General features: G+C 39.3%; 1 protein-coding gene across 2 annotated transcripts; it reads left to right on the forward strand.

The window, feature by feature from the left end:
- Window positions 1–612: 612 nt before the first annotated feature.
- On the forward strand, window positions 613–18,551 carry colq (collagen-like tail subunit (single strand of homotrimer) of asymmetric acetylcholinesterase). 2 transcript variants are annotated; one of them, XR_005130100.1, is made up of 18 exons: window positions 613–1,204; window positions 4,281–4,387; window positions 4,752–4,856; window positions 8,904–8,948; window positions 10,214–10,240; window positions 11,344–11,415; window positions 11,900–11,962; window positions 12,137–12,163; window positions 12,268–12,312; window positions 12,398–12,433; window positions 12,777–12,857; window positions 12,945–13,041; window positions 14,500–14,639; window positions 15,882–16,001; window positions 16,097–16,223; window positions 16,309–16,411; window positions 16,507–16,639; window positions 16,744–18,551. XR_005130100.1 is itself a non-coding variant. In XM_017721072.2 (17 exons), exons 1-17 carry the CDS (start codon window positions 1,111–1,113, stop codon window positions 16,574–16,576), a joined length of 1,359 nt encoding a protein of 452 aa, XP_017576561.1. In that variant the 5' UTR covers window positions 615–1,110; the 3' UTR covers window positions 16,577–18,551. The 2 variants fall into 2 exon arrangements, 1 of the variants encoding a protein (XP_017576561.1); XM_017721072.2 differs by having other exon boundaries at window positions 615–1,204; window positions 16,507–18,551.
- The last annotated feature ends 386 nt before the right edge of the window (window positions 18,552–18,937 follow it).

Raw genomic sequence — 18,937 nt, forward strand, 5'->3', positions numbered from 1 at the left:
TTAGCCGTAGAGCAAAGCAAGACTGCTTGTTGGTGCAAATTTATAAGGTTGTTGAGTGGAACAGTTCAGTGAATTTTACTCTACTGTTACAGCTGTAGATGTTTGAATTAAATACTTCAGTCAGTTTCAGCTTGAAACCCTTTCCCATGTACTATTAAAACACTGAGCTGTTTGAAGAACATGTCTTTCTTGAGAATGTACACTTTATACTGATCTCTACAAGGTAGGTGATTGTGGGTGGTACAGGTTTTATTGTGTGTTCTGCTGGAGGATGTAACTTAAATGGGATTATTAAAATGCAATGTCTCTCTCTTCTTCATGCTGATGAATTGGCAGCTGCAGTGGACGACATTAATAGTGTTCTCCCTACAGGACTTAAGTGGCCCTCTCCTTAATTGCTGTGTCATTAATTCTAAGGGAAAGAAAAGGCCAGTAAGTTCTCTGCTGTGCTGGTCAATACACCGTGCCTAAAGGACAGCTGAGGAAGGGAACAGGAGAAGCTAAATTCCACTGTGTCCCATTCCGATAATGTTGCTACTATTTGTAATAAATGATATATTTTAGACTCTAAATGGTGGTATTTCAAGTGATAATTTTATTTTTACTTTCTATAAAATTGCATTTAGGTGTTACATGAATTTTAGTAATTCTGTTCCTGTGTTATCACAGACGCAAGGTCATATTTTACTCCGTGTACATATGACATGTCTACATGACCACTGAGAGGTGTGTACATACTACATATGTGTAAGCCAATAGTAAAGCGTCCATATGAATGATGCATTGACGCATTGACACCTCAATGTCAGTCTGTGTTGTTTTTTCTCTCTCCTTTTGCAACGGGAAAACAAAGGCAGTGCCAGTAGTAAGAAACTAATATTGACTACAAAGAGCAGCTGACCCCTATATATTTAGCATAGGGCTAATGCATGGGAGAAATTTAACTGTGGCATGGGCTGGCATTCCCTTCTGTAGGAGGCGTGGGGATACTGAAAGAGGCAGGGAGGGGAGTGCATGTGAGACAGAAAGAGAAGGGGGAGTGTTGTGGTGTGAAGCCTCAGTTTGCTAGCCAGAGTGGTTGGAGGTATAGAGTGTACTGCAGCCAACAGCATGTTCCTTCTTACATTTGGACTTTACTTACCTCTCCTCCTTCACCATGCCTCATCATACTCCTTTATCGACAACATCTTCACCTTTCCAGCAGGTACGTCAACTCGTGTCACTCCTGTATCTGTTTCTTATCTGAGGTCTGCATTCACTGTGCTTGCTTTGCATCATTTTGTACACGTTAAGGTTTGTTGAATCAAGAAAATGAAAATAATTGCAACATGGAATTATGCAACATGTTGGACATTGACAGAGGACTTGCACTGTTTGCACATTGTATGAAACTCTATTTACTTTGTAAGACATTTGTCAAACAATACCATCACCAGATATTTGTACCGTTACGTCCAGTTAGAAGTATAGACATGTACCCTGAGTAGATTTTTTTAAGGTTCTGGCCACTAATACAATACTATATAATTGCATAACAGACTTGCAAAAACAACACGTTACATCTGTCCACAACAAACTGTAAGAAGGGCTCTTTTTCAGATTGGTTCAAACCAAGGGCAGAAGTAGCTATGTGAGGTATTTACTGTGAATGTTTTAGATTTTGATTAATGCCTGCGTTTGGTAGCTGCATTACTCAAAACTTGTGCGGTGCCGTGTGCTTGAATCTTTACTGTATTTGCAGATGCAGTCAGTGTTTTACTGGTGTAGTCAGATTTCTTTGTGCCTTTTTTCTTTATTGATTTGCTATGTACTGTGGTTCATAATGATTTATTTTCAATGTAATTTAATTTTGTTAAATCTGATGAATTCATTTTGTAGATTTAGGTTCTGATTATAAATTCTGAATGTAGATGAATCCTCACTGGAATCTTGAGACCATTAGTGCTTTTGTACTGTTACTGGCTTCTTGTCCCATGTGGTTCAGTACAATTATACAATACATATTTTTTCCGTGCCTGATGAAGATGCTGCACCTTAAAAACTGTCAATAAATCTCTAAATACACTACTATGTTGTAGTAAATTCTGTGTCTGTATTTGTAGTACAACAAAAGTCATTACAGTTTAAACATGTTCTGTACATACTACTATATGTTCTACTGACTCAGTGAGTAGTCTTAATATTTAGCAACAAAATAGCACCAACATGGAGAACTGTGCAAAGGTTTTAGATACCCAAGAAAAATATATTTAAAATGCTGTTTAATTGGGCAGTAACTGTTTATTAGCTCAGAAAAACACTAAAATTAGAATGAATATAAATATTGGAAATACAATAAGTAGTGGTTTCATATTTGTCAATGTTTTTATGTAACCATTTCCAAACCTCTCTTCATAGTTTTGTAGTTATCATCCCCATTTTGTCCAGTCAGTGCTTAACAAAACAATACAATGTCTGGGGGGAGAAGTCTGGAACCAAACTTTGCTCTTATAGTCAGCGCACAATATATATATTTTGAATAATTTTTAAGCCAAGAAATGCTTATTGCCCAGATAAATTATTCTGCTGACAGTACTGTGCAAGTGAATGTTTACCTCCAACACGTTGTAATGTACTGCTAAAATTGTGATTGTTTATCCAAACGCCACTTTACTTAAATCATGCCAGATCAAACAGTTGCCATTGCAGAATCATGGTAGAGCTGCATGATGTAGACAAAATATTCTAGTATCTTTCCATATCATACAGACCTACCATGATATTAGAGCTATAGTATTACAGTTAGATCACCGCTTACAGCAATTGTGTTGTCTCTTGCAGTTTACTAACAATGCACTGGTGAATATAATTTGATGTGGTTAAATTAAAGATTGGTCTCATTATGCATTATTATGACCAGAATAAATTACTTTTGATGGATCACATGAATAATCTGCACCCCCAAACCACCCACAGAAACACTCATATGGAGTTGTTATTGATCAGAATGCTCACAGCGGTAATAATTAATGAATCATAATAATAATAATAATTAAAAAAAACATTTTTGTCATTTGTGTATTTCAGATTTCTGAAATTATTGTGATAACCTTTTAAAAAAGATAGTTATATGCAAAAGTTTGCCATTGCGAGGATACATATGTACACACACACACACACACACACACACACACACACACATACATATATATATATATATATATATATATATATATATATATATATATATATATATATATATATATATATATGTGTATATATATATATATATATGTATATTAGTGTGTATGTATACACAAACAACTCAATGCATTTAGGCATGTAGAGGTGGTTGAGACAACTTGCTGAAGTGCAGACTGAGCATCAGAATGGGGAAGAAAGGAGATTTAAGTGACTTTCAACGTGGTATGGTTGTTGGTGCCAGACGGGCTGGTCTGAGTATTTCAGAAACTGCTGATCTACTGGGATTTTCATGCACAACCATCTCTAGGGTTTACAGAGAATGGCCAGAAAAAGAGAAGATATCCAAATCTCTGAGGAATGTTTCCAACACCTTGTTGAAAGTATGCCATGAAGAATTAAGGCATAACCTCATGACCACCTCCATGTTTCTACGCTCATTGTCCATTTTATCAGCTCCACTTTTTTATGTAGGTGCAGATACTGTAGTGCATCTGTTTCTCTGCATACTTTGTTAGCCCCTTTTATCCAGTTCCTTCACAGAGCAGGTAATATTTGGGTGGAGGATCATTCTCAGCACTGGAGTAACACTGATGTGGTGGTGATGTGTTGGTGTGTTGTGCTAGTACGTGCGGATCAGACAGCAGTGATGATCGTATTGCTGTGTTCTTTGTAGAGGATGTGCTAACTTATTTTGAAACCCAACATGTAATTTATGCAAGGGGTGCCCAAACTGTTACATATGACTATATATTGTACGCTTTCAAGGACGATCTGTGAGCTTCCCAAAACCATATAACCTATTAAACTAATTTTAGTGGTTCCACAGTGTAACATTGTTTGAAAGCATCTGTTCTTGCATTTTCACAAACTGGCTCTCCATGTGCTGCAGTTTCTGATTGGGTCTTTAAATCCAGCAGTTGGCAGAGGAGCAATAGATCCATTAGACTCTGACTGGCTGTGCCACTGTGTGTTTCCAGTCTTAGATGCAGCTGTCGTGCTCCCTCCCACGCTCTGCTTGCACTGTATGGCAGGGTTACCCCGTTGCACTAGTTTGCTGCATGTTTGTTGACATGTTCTTTTATTTCGCTTGACCACAGATCTGGAGGCGCTGGAACCAAGGAAGAAATTCGACCCATGCTGTTTATTGGCTCCACCTCCACCCCCCTTGTTTCCTCCACCCCCCTCACTGTGGCGCAGGCCTCCGGTATGACATGTGATCCTTGCTTCAGTAACTGTGATTTGTCCTTGGATAAGTTTCATGCTTCCTATGGGGGGGCCCATAGGTGCTCCACTGGACTAAGGGCAAAAATGAATGCTGATATTGATGACTAGATGAGATGGATGTATGTATCATGCTCATAAAATCATTAGAATGGGAGAGATACCTTTTGTATATGGGACTGGTCATTAAAATTATTAAGGTGTGCGTATGGAACTAATACATACCAACTTAAACTAGAATAAAAAAAAAATGTTAATGTACTGTTTTGTAATGTTTTCAATAACCAAGACACAGTTGGATGAACTGAACAATAACCCCAAGATCAAGTACCTGCCTTCTCTTACAGAGTGATGATGGTAGTACATGGGTAAAAAAGAATACAGGTGAAGAGGATCATAAGTTGACCTGCTCTGTGGGACCGCCCGGACCAGCTGGCCCTGCAGGTCCTCAGGTATGGTCTTTACTTTTACCAATAAATGCTAAATACAAAGCACGCACTAACTACATAAGCTCTAGGTCCATTAGTCAGTTATTAATTTTAAGACATTTCTTAATATTATAGTATATACTCACTGGCCACTTTATTAGATACCTATCAGGTAGGTGTTGAATTGCTTGTTAACACAATAACGAATCAGTCAATCACATGGCCGCAACTCAATGCATTTAGGCATGTAGAGGTGGTCGAGACAACTTGCTGAAGTGCAGACCGAGCATCAGAACGGGGAAGAAAGGAGATTTAAGTGACTTTCAACGTGGTATGTTTGTTGGTGCCAGACGGGCTGGTCTGAGTATTTCAGAAACTGCTGATCTACTGGGATTTTTCACGCACAACCATCTCTAGGGTTTACAGAGAATGGTCAGAGAAAGAGAAAATATCAGATTATAGAGAAAGTATATGATTATATTATAGAATAGTATATTATAGTATAGTATATACTTAATATGGTTGCGTGTATCAGAGTAATTATGTCTGAGGAGGGTGGGTTTGCAGTGTAACTGGTGTTTAGAAGTGTCTACCCTCCTTCTATGACATGTCCTCCCATGTTACCCCCTCCCTGTGTTTCATGTTGGGGTAGCATGGGGCTGGGGCTGCTTTTCAAAATTAAATAAGTGTCCTATAAGTGCTATGTTGGCTGTGTCTCTTGCACTAGTGCTACACGTTGGAGTTTAGATGTTTCAGCTATTCTCATTGTTAATGGGTGAATAAAATCAAGCACGCCATGCAATTTCCATAGACCTGTGGTCTTCAACCCTGGTCCTGGAGAGCTACCTTCCTGCACAGCCTAGTTCCAACCACAGTTTACCACACCTGCTCCAACTAATCAGCCTCTTCTCAAGTTCCTAATTGGCTGGATCAGATGTATTAAAGTAAGGAGTTGAGCTTTTTGAATACAGATTGCAACTAAACTTTGTTGGAAGATAGCTTTCCAGGATCAGGGTTGGAAGGCACTGGTATAGACGAACGATGGCAGTAGAATGGGTCGTATCAATGAACTAAGTCACTTTAAATGTGGCATTGTCATATGACAGTTTGTAAAAGTTCTGCCCTACTAGATTTGCTCTGGTCAACTGTAAGTGTGATTGTCAAATACGTAATGTGTATCAGGTTAAGTCATTCTTTAAGCGTAGAGCACCACTCATGAGGCATGTCTTCATTAACTTATTTAATCCTTAGATAGTATGATCTGATATTGCGATACAACCATTTTTTCAAAAAAGTTGGGAGGCTGTGCAAAATGTAAATAAAAACAGAATTCAATTATATGCAAATCATTTAAACCTTATATTTAATTGAAAATAGTACAAAGACAAAATATCAAAGGCTGAAAGTGAGAATATTTTTAAAAATATATGCCCATGTTTGAATTTGTGATATTGCATATTATTTTGATCCTTCTGCTTTGTTAGATTTTCATTTTATAGCTTAACCTTTGCCTTATGCCATGAGCCTTGTATGCCCTTCCCTGTCTGGCCTCCTTGGCCAAAACACATTGTCAGGATTGACTTTTGCCCAGAAAGCTCCTCTGAGGTGTTGAGTTCTGAGTCAGCTGCATGTGTGGTCAGTTCTGTTCCGAGGGTGCTTCCCCTCTCAACATGTGAGACCCATGTGACTTCCCCTGGTCACTTTCTGCAGTGACATGGATGCACGGGGCTTGGCCCCCAGCTACATGGCGACCCATTAACGCTCTACATTTAGAGTGGACAGAAATAGCCTTTTTCCACTGCCCAGCTCTGCTCCACGCACCTTTCTTAGAAACAGCCTGCTGCTCACGACAGCTTCCTGAGTCTAGTCTGCCCCATAGACTAAATAAAGAGGCTATTTGTCTGCGTGATATGTGATCTAGTATCATCTCACCAAGAATGAAGAGGCTGTTTGTCTGCATGAAATGTGATATACTGTCTTCTCAACATCATAGACAAGGCATATTTCAATAAGAAATATGTTTTTAATACTTTGCGTCCAAATATGGGTCCATGTATCAATTCCTCACTCTTACACAGAAAACATTGTCTTAGCAAATGCAAACAAGTAATTTAGTAATCTTGTGATATACCTACAACCCCAATTCCAATGAAGTTGGGACATGGTGTAAAACAAATAAAAACAGAATACGATGATTTGCAAATACTTTTCAACCTATATTCAATTGAATCCACTACAAAGACACAATATTTAATGTTTAAACGGATAAACTTTATTGTTTTTTGCAAATATTCACTCATTTCGAATTTGATGCCTGCAACATGTTCCAAAGAAGTTGGGACAGGGGCATGTTTACCACTGTGTTACATCACCTTTCCTTTTAACAACACTCAATCAGCGTTTGGGAACTGAGGTCACTAATTGTTGAAGCTTTGTAGATGGAATTCTTTCCCATTCTTGCTTGATGTACAACTTCAGTTGCTCAACAGTCCGGGGTCTCCGTTGTCGTATTTTGTGCTTCATAATGCGCCACATATTTTCAATGGGAGACAGGTCTGGACTGCAGGCGGGCCAGTCTAGTACCTGCACTCTTTTACTATGAAGCCACGCTGTTGTAACACATGCAGAATGTGGCTTGGCATTGTCTTGCTGAAATAAGCAGGGACGTCCCTAAAAAGACGTTGCTTGGATGGCAGCATATGTTGCTCCAAAACCTGTATGTACCTTTCAGCATTAATGGGGCCTTCACAGATGTGCAAGGTACCCATCCCATGGGCACTAACACACCCCCACACCATCAGAGATGCTGGCTTTTGAACTTTGTGCTGATAACAATCCAGACAGTCCTTTTCCTCTTTGGCCTGGAGGACACGATGTCCATGAATTCCAAAAACAATTTAAATGTGGACTCGTCAGACCACAGGACACTTTTCCACTTTTTGTCAGTCCATCTCAGAAGAGCTCGGACCCAGAAAAGCCGGCGGCATTTCTGGGTGTTATTTATATATGGCTTTTCCTTTACACTTGTAGATGGAGTGACGAACTGTGTTCACTGACAGTGGTTTTCTGAAGTGTTCCTGAGCCCATGTGGTAATATCCGTTACAGAATGATGTGGGTTTTTAATGCAGTGCCGCCTGAGGGATCAAAGGTCACGGGCATTCAATGTTGGTTTTCTGCCTTGCCGCTTACTTGCAGAGATTTCTCCAGATTCTCTGAATCTTTTGGTGACATTATGGACTGTAGATGATGAAATCCCTAAATTTCTTGCAATTGCATGTTGAGAAATGTTGTTCTTAAACTGTTGGTCTATTTGCTGATGCAGTTCACAAAGTGGTGAACCTCGCCCCATCCTTGCTTGTAAACGACTGAGCCTTTCAGGGACGCTCCCTTTATACTCAATAATGACACTCACCTGTTTCCAATTAACCTGTTCACCTGTGGAATGTTCCAAACAGGTGTTTTTTGAGCATTCCTCAACTTTCCCAGTCTTTTGTTGCCCCTGTCCCAACTTCTTTGGAACATGTTGCAGGCATCAAATTAAAAATGAGTGAGTATTTGCAATAAAGTTTATCCATTTGAACATTAAATATCTTGTGTTTGTAGTGTATTCAGTTGAATATAGTTTGAAAAGGATTTGCAGATCATCATGTTCTGTTTTTATTTATGTTTTACACAACGTCCCAACTTCACTGGAATTGGGGTTGTACAATAATCTCATAACGGAAAATCTTAGATATTCTGGCTAAATTTAAATCACTTGCCAAGATATAATTTTTTGCTGTGTAACCACATACAACTTGCATATTAGTTTCATAGTAGTTATAGTAGTTACTGGGTGCTAAGTAATAAGAATAGTATTTAAATTATAAGCCTAAAATTTAAGGGACTAAGACATTGTAGCAAGTCTAAGTAAGATATTCTGTAACATCCTTAACTGTGGAGTTCATTTCTGATTATCTACAGAACATTGCAACTGATGTTTGTCAGAGCTTTATAAGGACTGAACCTCTAATTACTTAAATCACATTTAAAAATCAGTTCTACAAATACAGTGTTAATGTCTTTCACAGGGTCCTCCTGGATTACCAGGACCAAAGGGACCAAAAGGTGAAAAGGTACTACATGCACACACATAGGGAAATGGAGTAATTAGGAGCCAAATAGTAGAGAGTGGGGCACAAACTAAAGCAGAGTAAAATGTTACATGGATATTTTATGTAGTTAAATAGATTCCAGTAGAAGGTACTTTGTCATTTTCTCATAGCAATATAGCAGTTGAATTTCACCCTATAACTAAAGTGTTTTGATTATTGAATTATGTGTGTAAGAATTCACACCTATATTATTTTATTTACCTTGTTAGAAGCTACATTATAACATTGTTTTGAAGCTTGTAAACAACTTACAGTGAGACCTATTCAGGCTCCGAATTTTCAGTTTCATTGTGCATTTATGGTCAAAATTAAATTTGTTGTTCGACATACTTGTCACTAATCATATTTATTTTTAGATACATTTTAATGTATTTATGTCGAAAAGCTTGTGTAGTTCAAATACCCTAGAACTCTTATTTAATTCATTGTGTTTTATATCAGTTTACCAGATGTTTTACAGACCACAGTCTGTTACATTGGCTGATAGTTGTTAAAAATAATAAAGTTTACAGCTGTGTGGAAAAGTTCGAATTACATGTGTATAATTTCTATGTGAACACATCCTCTACAGGTAGCAAACTTAAATATGACTTTTTCTTTTCTTTTTCTTTTATTTCTCAAGAAATTTTACTTCACAACTTCTGTTTATTTGCTGAGTTAACATATCAGGAAAAAAACACTATAAAATGTGCCATTACTTTTGCACAGGCCACATTTTATATTTTGTTTTTTTTTCTCAATATATTTAATAAATAAACAGTTGTACATTACATTGTACATTAAAAAGTGCAGAAGTGTGTTCTCTGCAGAGGATGTGTTAACTTTGAAGGTTTTCACATAATTTGACCAGGTGTGCTCATACTTTTACATATGACTTGTTTGTTTTCATTTGCAGTAGAGATGTTTGGGTTGCTTGTATAAAGTTTGCTAAATTTGCTCAAATATTTTTAAAAATTCTGAAGCGAAAATGTAGTGTCCCACTCTCCCCTATATCACACTGTGCTCAGTTTTAAATCACTTGAATAAAATTTTGCCGTCTCTTTTTCTGCATTGAACCTGAACCACTTAAGCTTAAGTCCCATTAAATGCTTTCTAATGAGACGCACAGTGTTTAAACACAAATGAGGCCGCATTCATTATGAAGCACATTGAAGCATTGCCTTTCATCTTTTCTTTCTTTTCCACTCTTCTCCTCCTCTGCCCCCCCACCCCCTTCATGTTGCCAGGGAGAAATTGGGAGACCAGGACAAAAGGTGAGACACTGCATTAACCATTCCATTTTCTAACATAAGTGGATTTGCGAGAAAAAAAAAAGAGAAAGCTCAATACATGCGCACACACTCTGTTCTTGGCCTGGCGCCTTCACACCGCAGCCATGCGCACAATACAAGCATAATGAAATTCTAAGCAAATGCAACCTTGGCACACGTTCTCCGGGCACAGAGTGCAGACAGAGCACTGCATCTCTGAAGCCAGTGTGTGCTTAACAACAGAAACCACTGGTGATCTCCCTTATTAGAGTCTGAACCACATCCAGCCCTCCATGGAATCGTCCCCATGGCCCCCTTCCCACCATTCCAGTGATGCGCAGGTGTGGTTTCCTGGAAGGCTTCATCAGTAATCAGCCGGGTTGGATGGAGGACAGATGGAAGATAAGACAGGAAGTGCTAGTGCAGTGCAGGCTAGGAGAGCAGAGAAGAGCATGGTGGCACTGGTAGAGGAAGCATTGCAGCATTGCAGTGCAATTTAGCTTAGTGCTGAAGCTGCCCCATAAATCATTTGCTTTCCCACAAGCCCTGGCTCCTGCCCCCTGCACATCATTTAATTAAAGCCAGCAGAATGATGGGCCATGTTCTAGTTTTCCCTCTCAATTTCTATCGCTCGCTCTCTCTCTCTCTCTCTCTCTCTCTCTCTCTCTCTCTCTCTCTCTCTCTCTCTCTCTCTCGCTCTCTCTCTCGCTCTCGCTCTCTCTCGCTCAATGCTACTCTGCCTTTCAGGAACACTCTGGAGACACACTGTCCTCACCTTGTGTTTATTGTCCTGTCTTTGAACTCTTGAGCAAATTCAGAGATTGCTCTACATTGATTTTAGGAATGTAATAAAAAAGAAAATGAGAGCAAGTAATCAAGCTACTCTGGCAAGCGGACACTCCATCTGAAGCTGTGTGTTGCTTTAGCTTTCTTTACAAAAACGTCTTTTTGTTACTACATGCCAACCCTTACTTTACATGTACATAATAATTGAGGGTGAATCTCTTACAGTGTGCTCAGACTTTAGAATGTTTCATTTTGATCTTCAAAACCAAAAAGTCTTAATATTTTCTGAGTGTTGTTTTTCATGATGTTCATTTTTCCAGGGACGCACTGGTTCTCCTGGTCTCCCAGGACGACAGGGACCAAGTGGATGGCCTGGACCAAGTGGGTCCAAGGTGAGTGAGCCTCATCAGTATGGCTCCATCAGAGCCTTCAAACCTTCATACCTCACAAAAGTTAAAAGCACACTGCAAAACAAGTCATTATCTCTAATTTCAAATTTTGAGATTGTTGCAAGATTATTATAAGATCATTTACCTTATTTCTAGATTTTTTATGTTTTAAGGGAGTTTTTTAATGGAGTAAAATTGTTTCACTGCATTGCAGATACTTTTGAAGATTTTTGCAGATAAATTATCTGCCAGTATGGTGTGAACATTTTTCTTGATCAACTTAAAATAAGTAAAATAAATGTCTAGAAATAAGGTAAATATTCTAATATTAAGCTTACAATGATCTCAGCATAAAAATGATTAGAAATATAGACTAGAATTTAAGATAATTTCACCTACCAATATGCTATTTTTGCAGTGTAACACATTCCATGTTCTCAGTATGTTGATCTTGTTATGCTATTCAGATATTTGATGTGTTTGTCAGGGGGAGAAAGGTGACCCTGGACTAATGGGAATGCCTGGAGCAAGAGGACCAATAGGACCCAAGGTTTGGGCAGCCTGAACTCAATAAGTCTCAACAAACTGAACATGGTTGCTGTGAAACTTCATTTACCATTCCAGCCAAACATGAGCCATCCAATAATTGTTGTACATATTATACAGTGCTTGTATATTTCATTGTGATAACTTTTTTTCTCAACAATATTGTTTGTTGATGCAGGGATTGCCTGGATATAAAGGAGAAAAGGTTGGTTTGTTGTGCACATTTGTCTGTATATGCTCTCTGGAAATATTTTTTCACTGCTATCGTGTTTGATGTATATAAAGATGTCTTATGTGCTGTCATTTTAGGGTTCAAGAGGAGATAGAGGTGAAGCTGGCCAGAGGGGTGAGAAGGTGAGGCTGTTCTTGGTCCAAGCCTGGAGTGGAATGTGACACTGTTGATGTTTTATTTCTAATGGGGAACTACTCTGTGTTTCAGGGCACAATGGGTCTGCCAGGAATGCTTGGCCAGAAGGTAAGGAAATTAAGAATTTGTGGAATGTATTTAGATGCAGATACCATGTAGAATTACCCCTAGACCATTTGCATATGACATACTGAAGCAGCCACACAGCTGGCCAAATGACAGTTGAGCAGCCAGTTGCCCAATTTTTTATAAGGTCCTATTAAAAAGCTTAGATTACAACATTGTTCATTTATGTTTTATCCCTGGTTCATTCAAAAGTGTACTGTAATGTACTATAGCACAGAGACAAAATTGATAATAATAAACTCTCACTGTTCAATTGTTTATGGACGCAATATAATCTTTGTTAACGTTGTTAACGATGTTAACGTTAAATGTGACTTTTTGTCAGGGTGAAATGGGGCCAAAAGGAGAGCCTGGAATTGCAGGAAACAGAGGGCCCACTGGCAGACCAGGAAAGAGAGGCAAACAGGTGAGGGACTTCCCAAGAATAACGATAATATGATTTCTATTCGTTCATTTATATTTGGAGCTTATATTTGTCTGATGTCTCTTTCAGGGGTCAAAGGGAGATACTGGTCTCATTGGACCAATGGGACCTGCAGGCCCTCAGGGTCCTCCTGGTCATCCAGGGCCTCCTGGTCTGCCTGCCTCAGGTTAGAGTTTGTTACAACATATAAATTGAACAAATTAACATAATCGCAAATGAAATTGTTGTGTTTCAGAATTTGGGTTCCTGCATATTTCAGGAGCTTTTTGCTTTCAGACTAATCTTCCAACAAGTGAAATGCAAGTTCAGGGGCATTCAGGCAGATTTGGCCAGGCAAGAACACTGCACTGTTTATAATCTCCTAAAACTGGAACTGGATTTAAAAAGGATTTTAATTACTATACAACTCACCCAACATAGATGCCATTGTCCTTGAATTAAAGTTGTCTTACAAGTCAGTATCTCATTCAGATCCAGTTTCCTGGAGTACAACATAGCAAAAGTTATGTCATGCTCCTGCTTATGTTACAACTGTTATAGACCGCACTGCATATTACCTTGTGAATCTGTTGGTTCTGTGTGAATGGTGATGGAGAATTTGGCCTTGCAGTGTGCAGAGCTCACATAAGTGAGAGGACTTTAAATCAGTACAGGATGTCACACCAAAGGATCATTTTAGTCCCAGAGCAACCTGATCTGCCCTACTAGATCCCAGAGCCATGACATCACATCCTTAAACTGGCCGAGAGAGAGAGCAGGCTCCTCACAGATACACAAACATTATGTCATCACTTTATTAATGTGACAGTTGCTGTCTTGTTCTGATTTCTGCACAAATTCTCTTAAACTCTTACTCTTTGTGATGCACAGCAGAATGATAGTTCAGGGAAGGACTGGCAATTGGAGGCTAGGGACAGTTGCCAGTGTGCCCCTATGTGTGTGGGCCACTCAGAGAGTGAGAGACATGCATGGTCGTTTTTCACGTGGTCCTGTATAAAATTAATGGAGAGAATCTGGGATAAACGGGAAGTGTTGGGCAAACAATATAGTACTAAGCTAAGCCCGCAAATCCCCCCCTCCCCAATGAACAAAGCAAAAATATAACAGCTGGAAAAAGTTAAACCACATAGGCTTGTTTGAAACAGAGATGGAGAACAACTGTAAAAGCACAAGATGGAAGGGGGATAATAACTAAAACAAAAAACAGCAAAAAAAAAACATAAGATGCAAAGAAATGTAGAGAGGAAAGTACCTGGTTTGTTTGGATATCAGAGTGGGTTGTGAAGAAGAGGTCAATTAGCCTGCTTGTTCAGTATATTTGTACGCTAAGGCTACAGATGGCTAGCTTAATGTTAATATACTATGTACTATCTCATGGCTAATTAACTAGCCCAATGACTGGGTGGAGCGAGCATTGTTTGTGGGTCATGGTTGTTAGGGGAGGTCACTGTGGTTGTAGCAGGCTGGAAAAGTCCTGGGCTGAAACATAATTTACTTATTCTAGGTTCTTTGAATCAACCTCTAAACTCTATGAATAGTCTTGACTTGCCATTCTGTTAGGAATATTCAGAGAAACAGAGGTGTTTATATGACCACTCAGTGTGAATGACTGTCTGTTCTTCAGGACTGTACATGGTGGGGCCAAAAGGGGAGAAGGGACAGCCAGGCATTCCAGGCCGTTGTAGCTGCAACTCCCCCATGAATGTCAACAGCCCTCCTTATGACAAGCACTTGTTCAGAAGCAACTACCCCAAAGTGCCAGCAGTAAGCCAGTTTTTGCTTTATTTTTCATTATAGTTTTTAATTACTACTAGCAAATGCATATCTTAAACTGGTTACAACAACCACTTAAAACTACATACCAACACAGTACAGGGTGGGCCGTTTATATGGATACACCCAAATAAAATGGGAATGGTTGGTGATATTAACTTCCTGTTTGTGGCACATTAGTATATGGGAGGGGGAAAACTTTTCAAGATGGGAGGTGACCATCGCAGCCATTTTGAAGTCAGCCATTTTGGATCCAACTTCAGTTTTTTCAGTGGAAAGAGGGTCGTGTGACGCATCAGACTTATTGAGAATTTCACAAGAAAAACAATGGTGTGCTTGGTTTTAATGTCACTTTATTCTTTCATGAGTTATTTACAAGTTTACAAGTTTACTGGCCCACGATGACCAATCCACTTTGGAAGCTGGCACGTTCCCTGAGTTTTTCCAGCAAGATGGTGCACCACCACATTAAGAGCATTCCAAGATGAACAGTTTCCTGGAAAGTGGATTGGTCGTCGTGGGCCAGTTGAATGGCCCCCAAGGTCTCCCGATCTGACCCCCTTAGACTTTTATCTTTGGGGTCATCTGAAGGCAATTGTCTATGCTGTGAAGATACGAGATGTGCAGCACCTGAAACTACAGACACTGGAAGCCTGTGCTAGCATTTCTTCTGCGGTGTTGCTATCAGTGTGTGAAGAGTGGGAGAGGAGGGTTGACAATCCAACACAATGGGCAGCACTTTGAACACATTTTATAAGTGGTCATAAACTTGTAAATAACTCATGAAAGAATAAATTTACGTTAAAACCAAGTTTGATGTGTCACATGAAACCTCTTCCCATTGAAAAAACTAAAGTTGGATCCAAAATGGCCGACTTCAAAATGTCAATGGTCACCTCCCATCTTGAAAACTTTTCCCCCTCCCATATACTAATGTGCCACAAACAGGAAGTTAATATCACCAACCATTCCCATTTTATTTGGGTGTATCCATATAAATGGCCCACCCTGTATAATACAATCATTACAAAAGTGCTACTGAACAAATAAGATCCTGATTTAAAAACTTGTCAGTAGCCATCTATAAATTGTTTGCAACTCCGCTGTTTCACATAATATAAACTTTCACTCAATCAGTGTGTCTGTTTCTTTCAGCAGTGCTTTTCAAAATTCCCATTTCACAACCTTTGTTGCAAAACCATAAATTATTGATTTAAAGGGTTTTGCCTGCAGATTTTTGTGGTGAATAATGAACAGGAGTTGGACCGTCTGCACACTGATAATGCACTGGCTTTCCGCAAAGACCAGAGAGCACTTTATTTCAAGGACATTGATGGATGGCTACCAATTCAGGTACAACCCTATTTCTTGTTTTTCTAACATTCACTTGAGCATTTGGAGCTCACAGTTGGGGAGTTTCTAAGGTCTGTAAGACTTTGTTATTGCAGCTAACGCCATTCCAGTCAATGGAGCATGCACCAGACATGGATGGTTTCTGCGGGGATGGCATTGTACAGGTTGAGAATGGAGAGGAGTGTGATGATGGAAACAAAGTGGTCACAGATGGATGCATCAGTAAGTATGGCCTCTCAATGACACTTTCCTTTCAAGGAAACTAGTCTGTCTGCTTTCCTCCTTCAACTTTGCTTATGTTTCTCAGAGTGTAGACATGCGTACTGTGGAGATGGCTATCACTATGAGGGAGCTGAGGAGTGTGATGGAAAAGATTTTGGATATCAGACCTGCAAATCTTATCTGCCTGGGTAAGTGCCTGTTCAAGCATTCTTCACTCTGATCCATGGATAGTACCACTGTTTTAGATATCCAGAGAAAGACTGAGTGATCTTTTTCTCTCCAGAACATATGGACGTCTTAAGTGCACATCCGACTGCTTCATCGACTCTACAAACTGCAAGTATTTTACATGAGAAAAGAGGAAAACAACAGTGGAGCCCACAGTCTCATGTGAGCAGCAGGGAACAAAGATCCAGGTAACCCAAGACATTGCAAACAACGAGAATCCAAGGGTCTGATGAGAATACATTTGATGGGGAAAGTAATAGGAATATGTATATTATGCTCCTTTGTTGAAAAGCTGCTGAGAAGCCACATAGCTCACTGGGAAAAGAGCAGTCTGCTCAGTTACAGCAAACGCACAGGACCCGTCGCTCTCTGTCTTAAAAACTCAACCAGGATTTCAGACACCGTTCTCCAATCAGCCTCCTCTCTTTGGTGCTGGGCACCTGGCTCAACATTCTGCTTAGATGGTTTGCCATGCTAAGAGGAACCTGGAGAGACCTTTCAATACCTCAACATAGAACTTTTCCACAAGAAGGCCATCTTCTTGTGGTCCAACCCCACTGTCCTTTGCCCAGGGTGCTGTGTATCTGGACTGCAATGTGAACAATTTACTGTAGAAATTTTGCATGGGGCTGAAAATGGTGTAGCTATGGCAACAGGCTACTTATGGTATGTATCCAAGTCAAAAAAAATAAAAGAAAACCACTTAAAGCTGCATACATAAAGTTTAGTGGATGGACCTTGACCAAATCTGAAACCAAGCATCACGTTAGAAGCTCTAGGTTAAATAGGCTGGCTCTTTTAGAGCGTAGTCTATGATGCTAGTGCTCAGCAGGTTGATCTTTTCCACAGACAGGTGGGCTGCTAAGCCAAGTGCATGGCTGCAAAAACATCAGCTGAGCTGCAAGGTCAGAAAAGCCCCTCTCAATGGAAAACAATAGAAAGATTTGAGCAAGCTTAGGCTACTAATGCTTCTTGACTGAAGTGTTATGTGTAGGTGCTCTGACTACACTCTCGTAAAGGTCAGGGTTAGATTTTAGCCAGACATTCGCATTCATACCTCAGGAACTCGGTGAAGAGAGTCCTCTCATCATTAGAGCCTCTTCACCTCTATCCCTAGGTGGAGCAAGGCTGGCATATTCCAGTATTCTTAAGCTGATTCTTCTGGTATTGCTGACGTTGCTGTCTTTTGTATACTATGTGTATGCTGTAAATGCTCCTAGATATGACAAAGAAAAAAAGCCCCCATCTTGCCTCCAGGGTTGTTTCGGGTGATAACTGTATCACATGTGAAGGCTTTCAAACTGTTATAAAGGATTTCTGTACTGTCAGTCAGCTTTGGCAGAGGAAGTCTATTGCTGCTACCTAGTAGGCTAAAGACTGTTGGAATGAACCTGAAATAGTTAATGGAAACCAGTTAATGACTATTTATTTCTTAAAAGTGGACTTTGGACATGTAGCATGCCTTCGCTCTCTGTGGTCAGTGTAGTGTATATATAAATATATATTGTACTTATTGGTCTGCTTTTCTTGTATTAAAGTGGTATATGACATTTTTGATACAGTATACAGTAAGCTACATATTTCCATAAGCTATAAGCAGCATTTGCTATGGAGACCTCTCCTTACTTAATGATTTCTGGGGGTAATACACCTAACCTGTCTGCAGATCTAATGTATATCTTGAAATTGTTCTGGTGCATGTATTGTTACTGTATACTCTCAATGAAAAGATCAAGAATGCAGTACAGCAATGGTCTAAATGTATGTGTATAGTTTTTATTGCCAGTGTACTGGGCAGTGTTTTCAATACTGTTTTTGCTGAAGCAGGGATGACTGTTAGCAAAGTGCTTTAGCTTTCTCAAGGACTGTTATCTTCTTCTCCAGCAATTTGAGGAAGTATATTAACATCGTATATTGCACTATATACAGAAAAGGGCACCAAGGCACAGTATGCATCCACTGGTGCAGTTGCATGTTGAGACATAATTCAATGACTGTTCTGTTCCATTGTGACGTGGAGAGTAAACAAATTCTTATGAAATTCTAATGTTTGATACTGTCCTGTAATAAGGTCAAAATAAAGCTTAAAATAATATTGTATGAAATTTTCCCATTTATTACACCCTTAAAAAGGTTCTTCAAGGGTTCTTTAGTAAAGATGCTGGTTTTACAGTGCCAGGAAAAAGTATATGAACCCTGTGGAAATTTATTTATTTATTTTTTTGCTTTCATTGGTCATACAATGTTATCTTCATCTAAGTCACAAGTATAGACAAACACAATGCTCTAAAGCTAAGAACACTAATTTTTCATGTCTTCATTGTGCATACCAATTAAACAGTCACAGTGGATTTAAAAACTTTGGGTATAATAACTGGTGGAACCTCCTGTGGCAGCAATAACCTTGTTGTTCTGGTGCTTCCGGTAGCTGCACAACATTTAAGAGGAATACTGGACCATTCTTTACAAAAGTGTTGCAGCTCAAC

The sequence above is a fragment of the Pygocentrus nattereri genome, chromosome 3 (genome assembly GCF_015220715.1).
Source record: "Pygocentrus nattereri isolate fPygNat1 chromosome 3, fPygNat1.pri, whole genome shotgun sequence".
Lineage (NCBI taxonomy): Eukaryota > Metazoa > Chordata > Actinopteri > Characiformes > Serrasalmidae > Pygocentrus > Pygocentrus nattereri.

Excerpts from the sequence above, each read along its gene's own strand:
- colq (XM_017721072.2), top strand. The coding sequence starts at position 1,111 with ATGTTCCTTCTTACATTTGGACTTTACTTACCTCTCCTCCTTCACCAT. Across the intron at positions 14,640-15,881 it reads ACTACCCCAAAGTGCCAGCA|ATTTTTGTGGTGAATAATGA; the intron begins GTAAGCCAGTTT and ends TTTTGCCTGCAG. Across the intron at positions 16,412-16,506 it reads TGCAAATCTTATCTGCCTGG|AACATATGGACGTCTTAAGT; the intron begins GTAAGTGCCTGT and ends TTTTCTCTCCAG.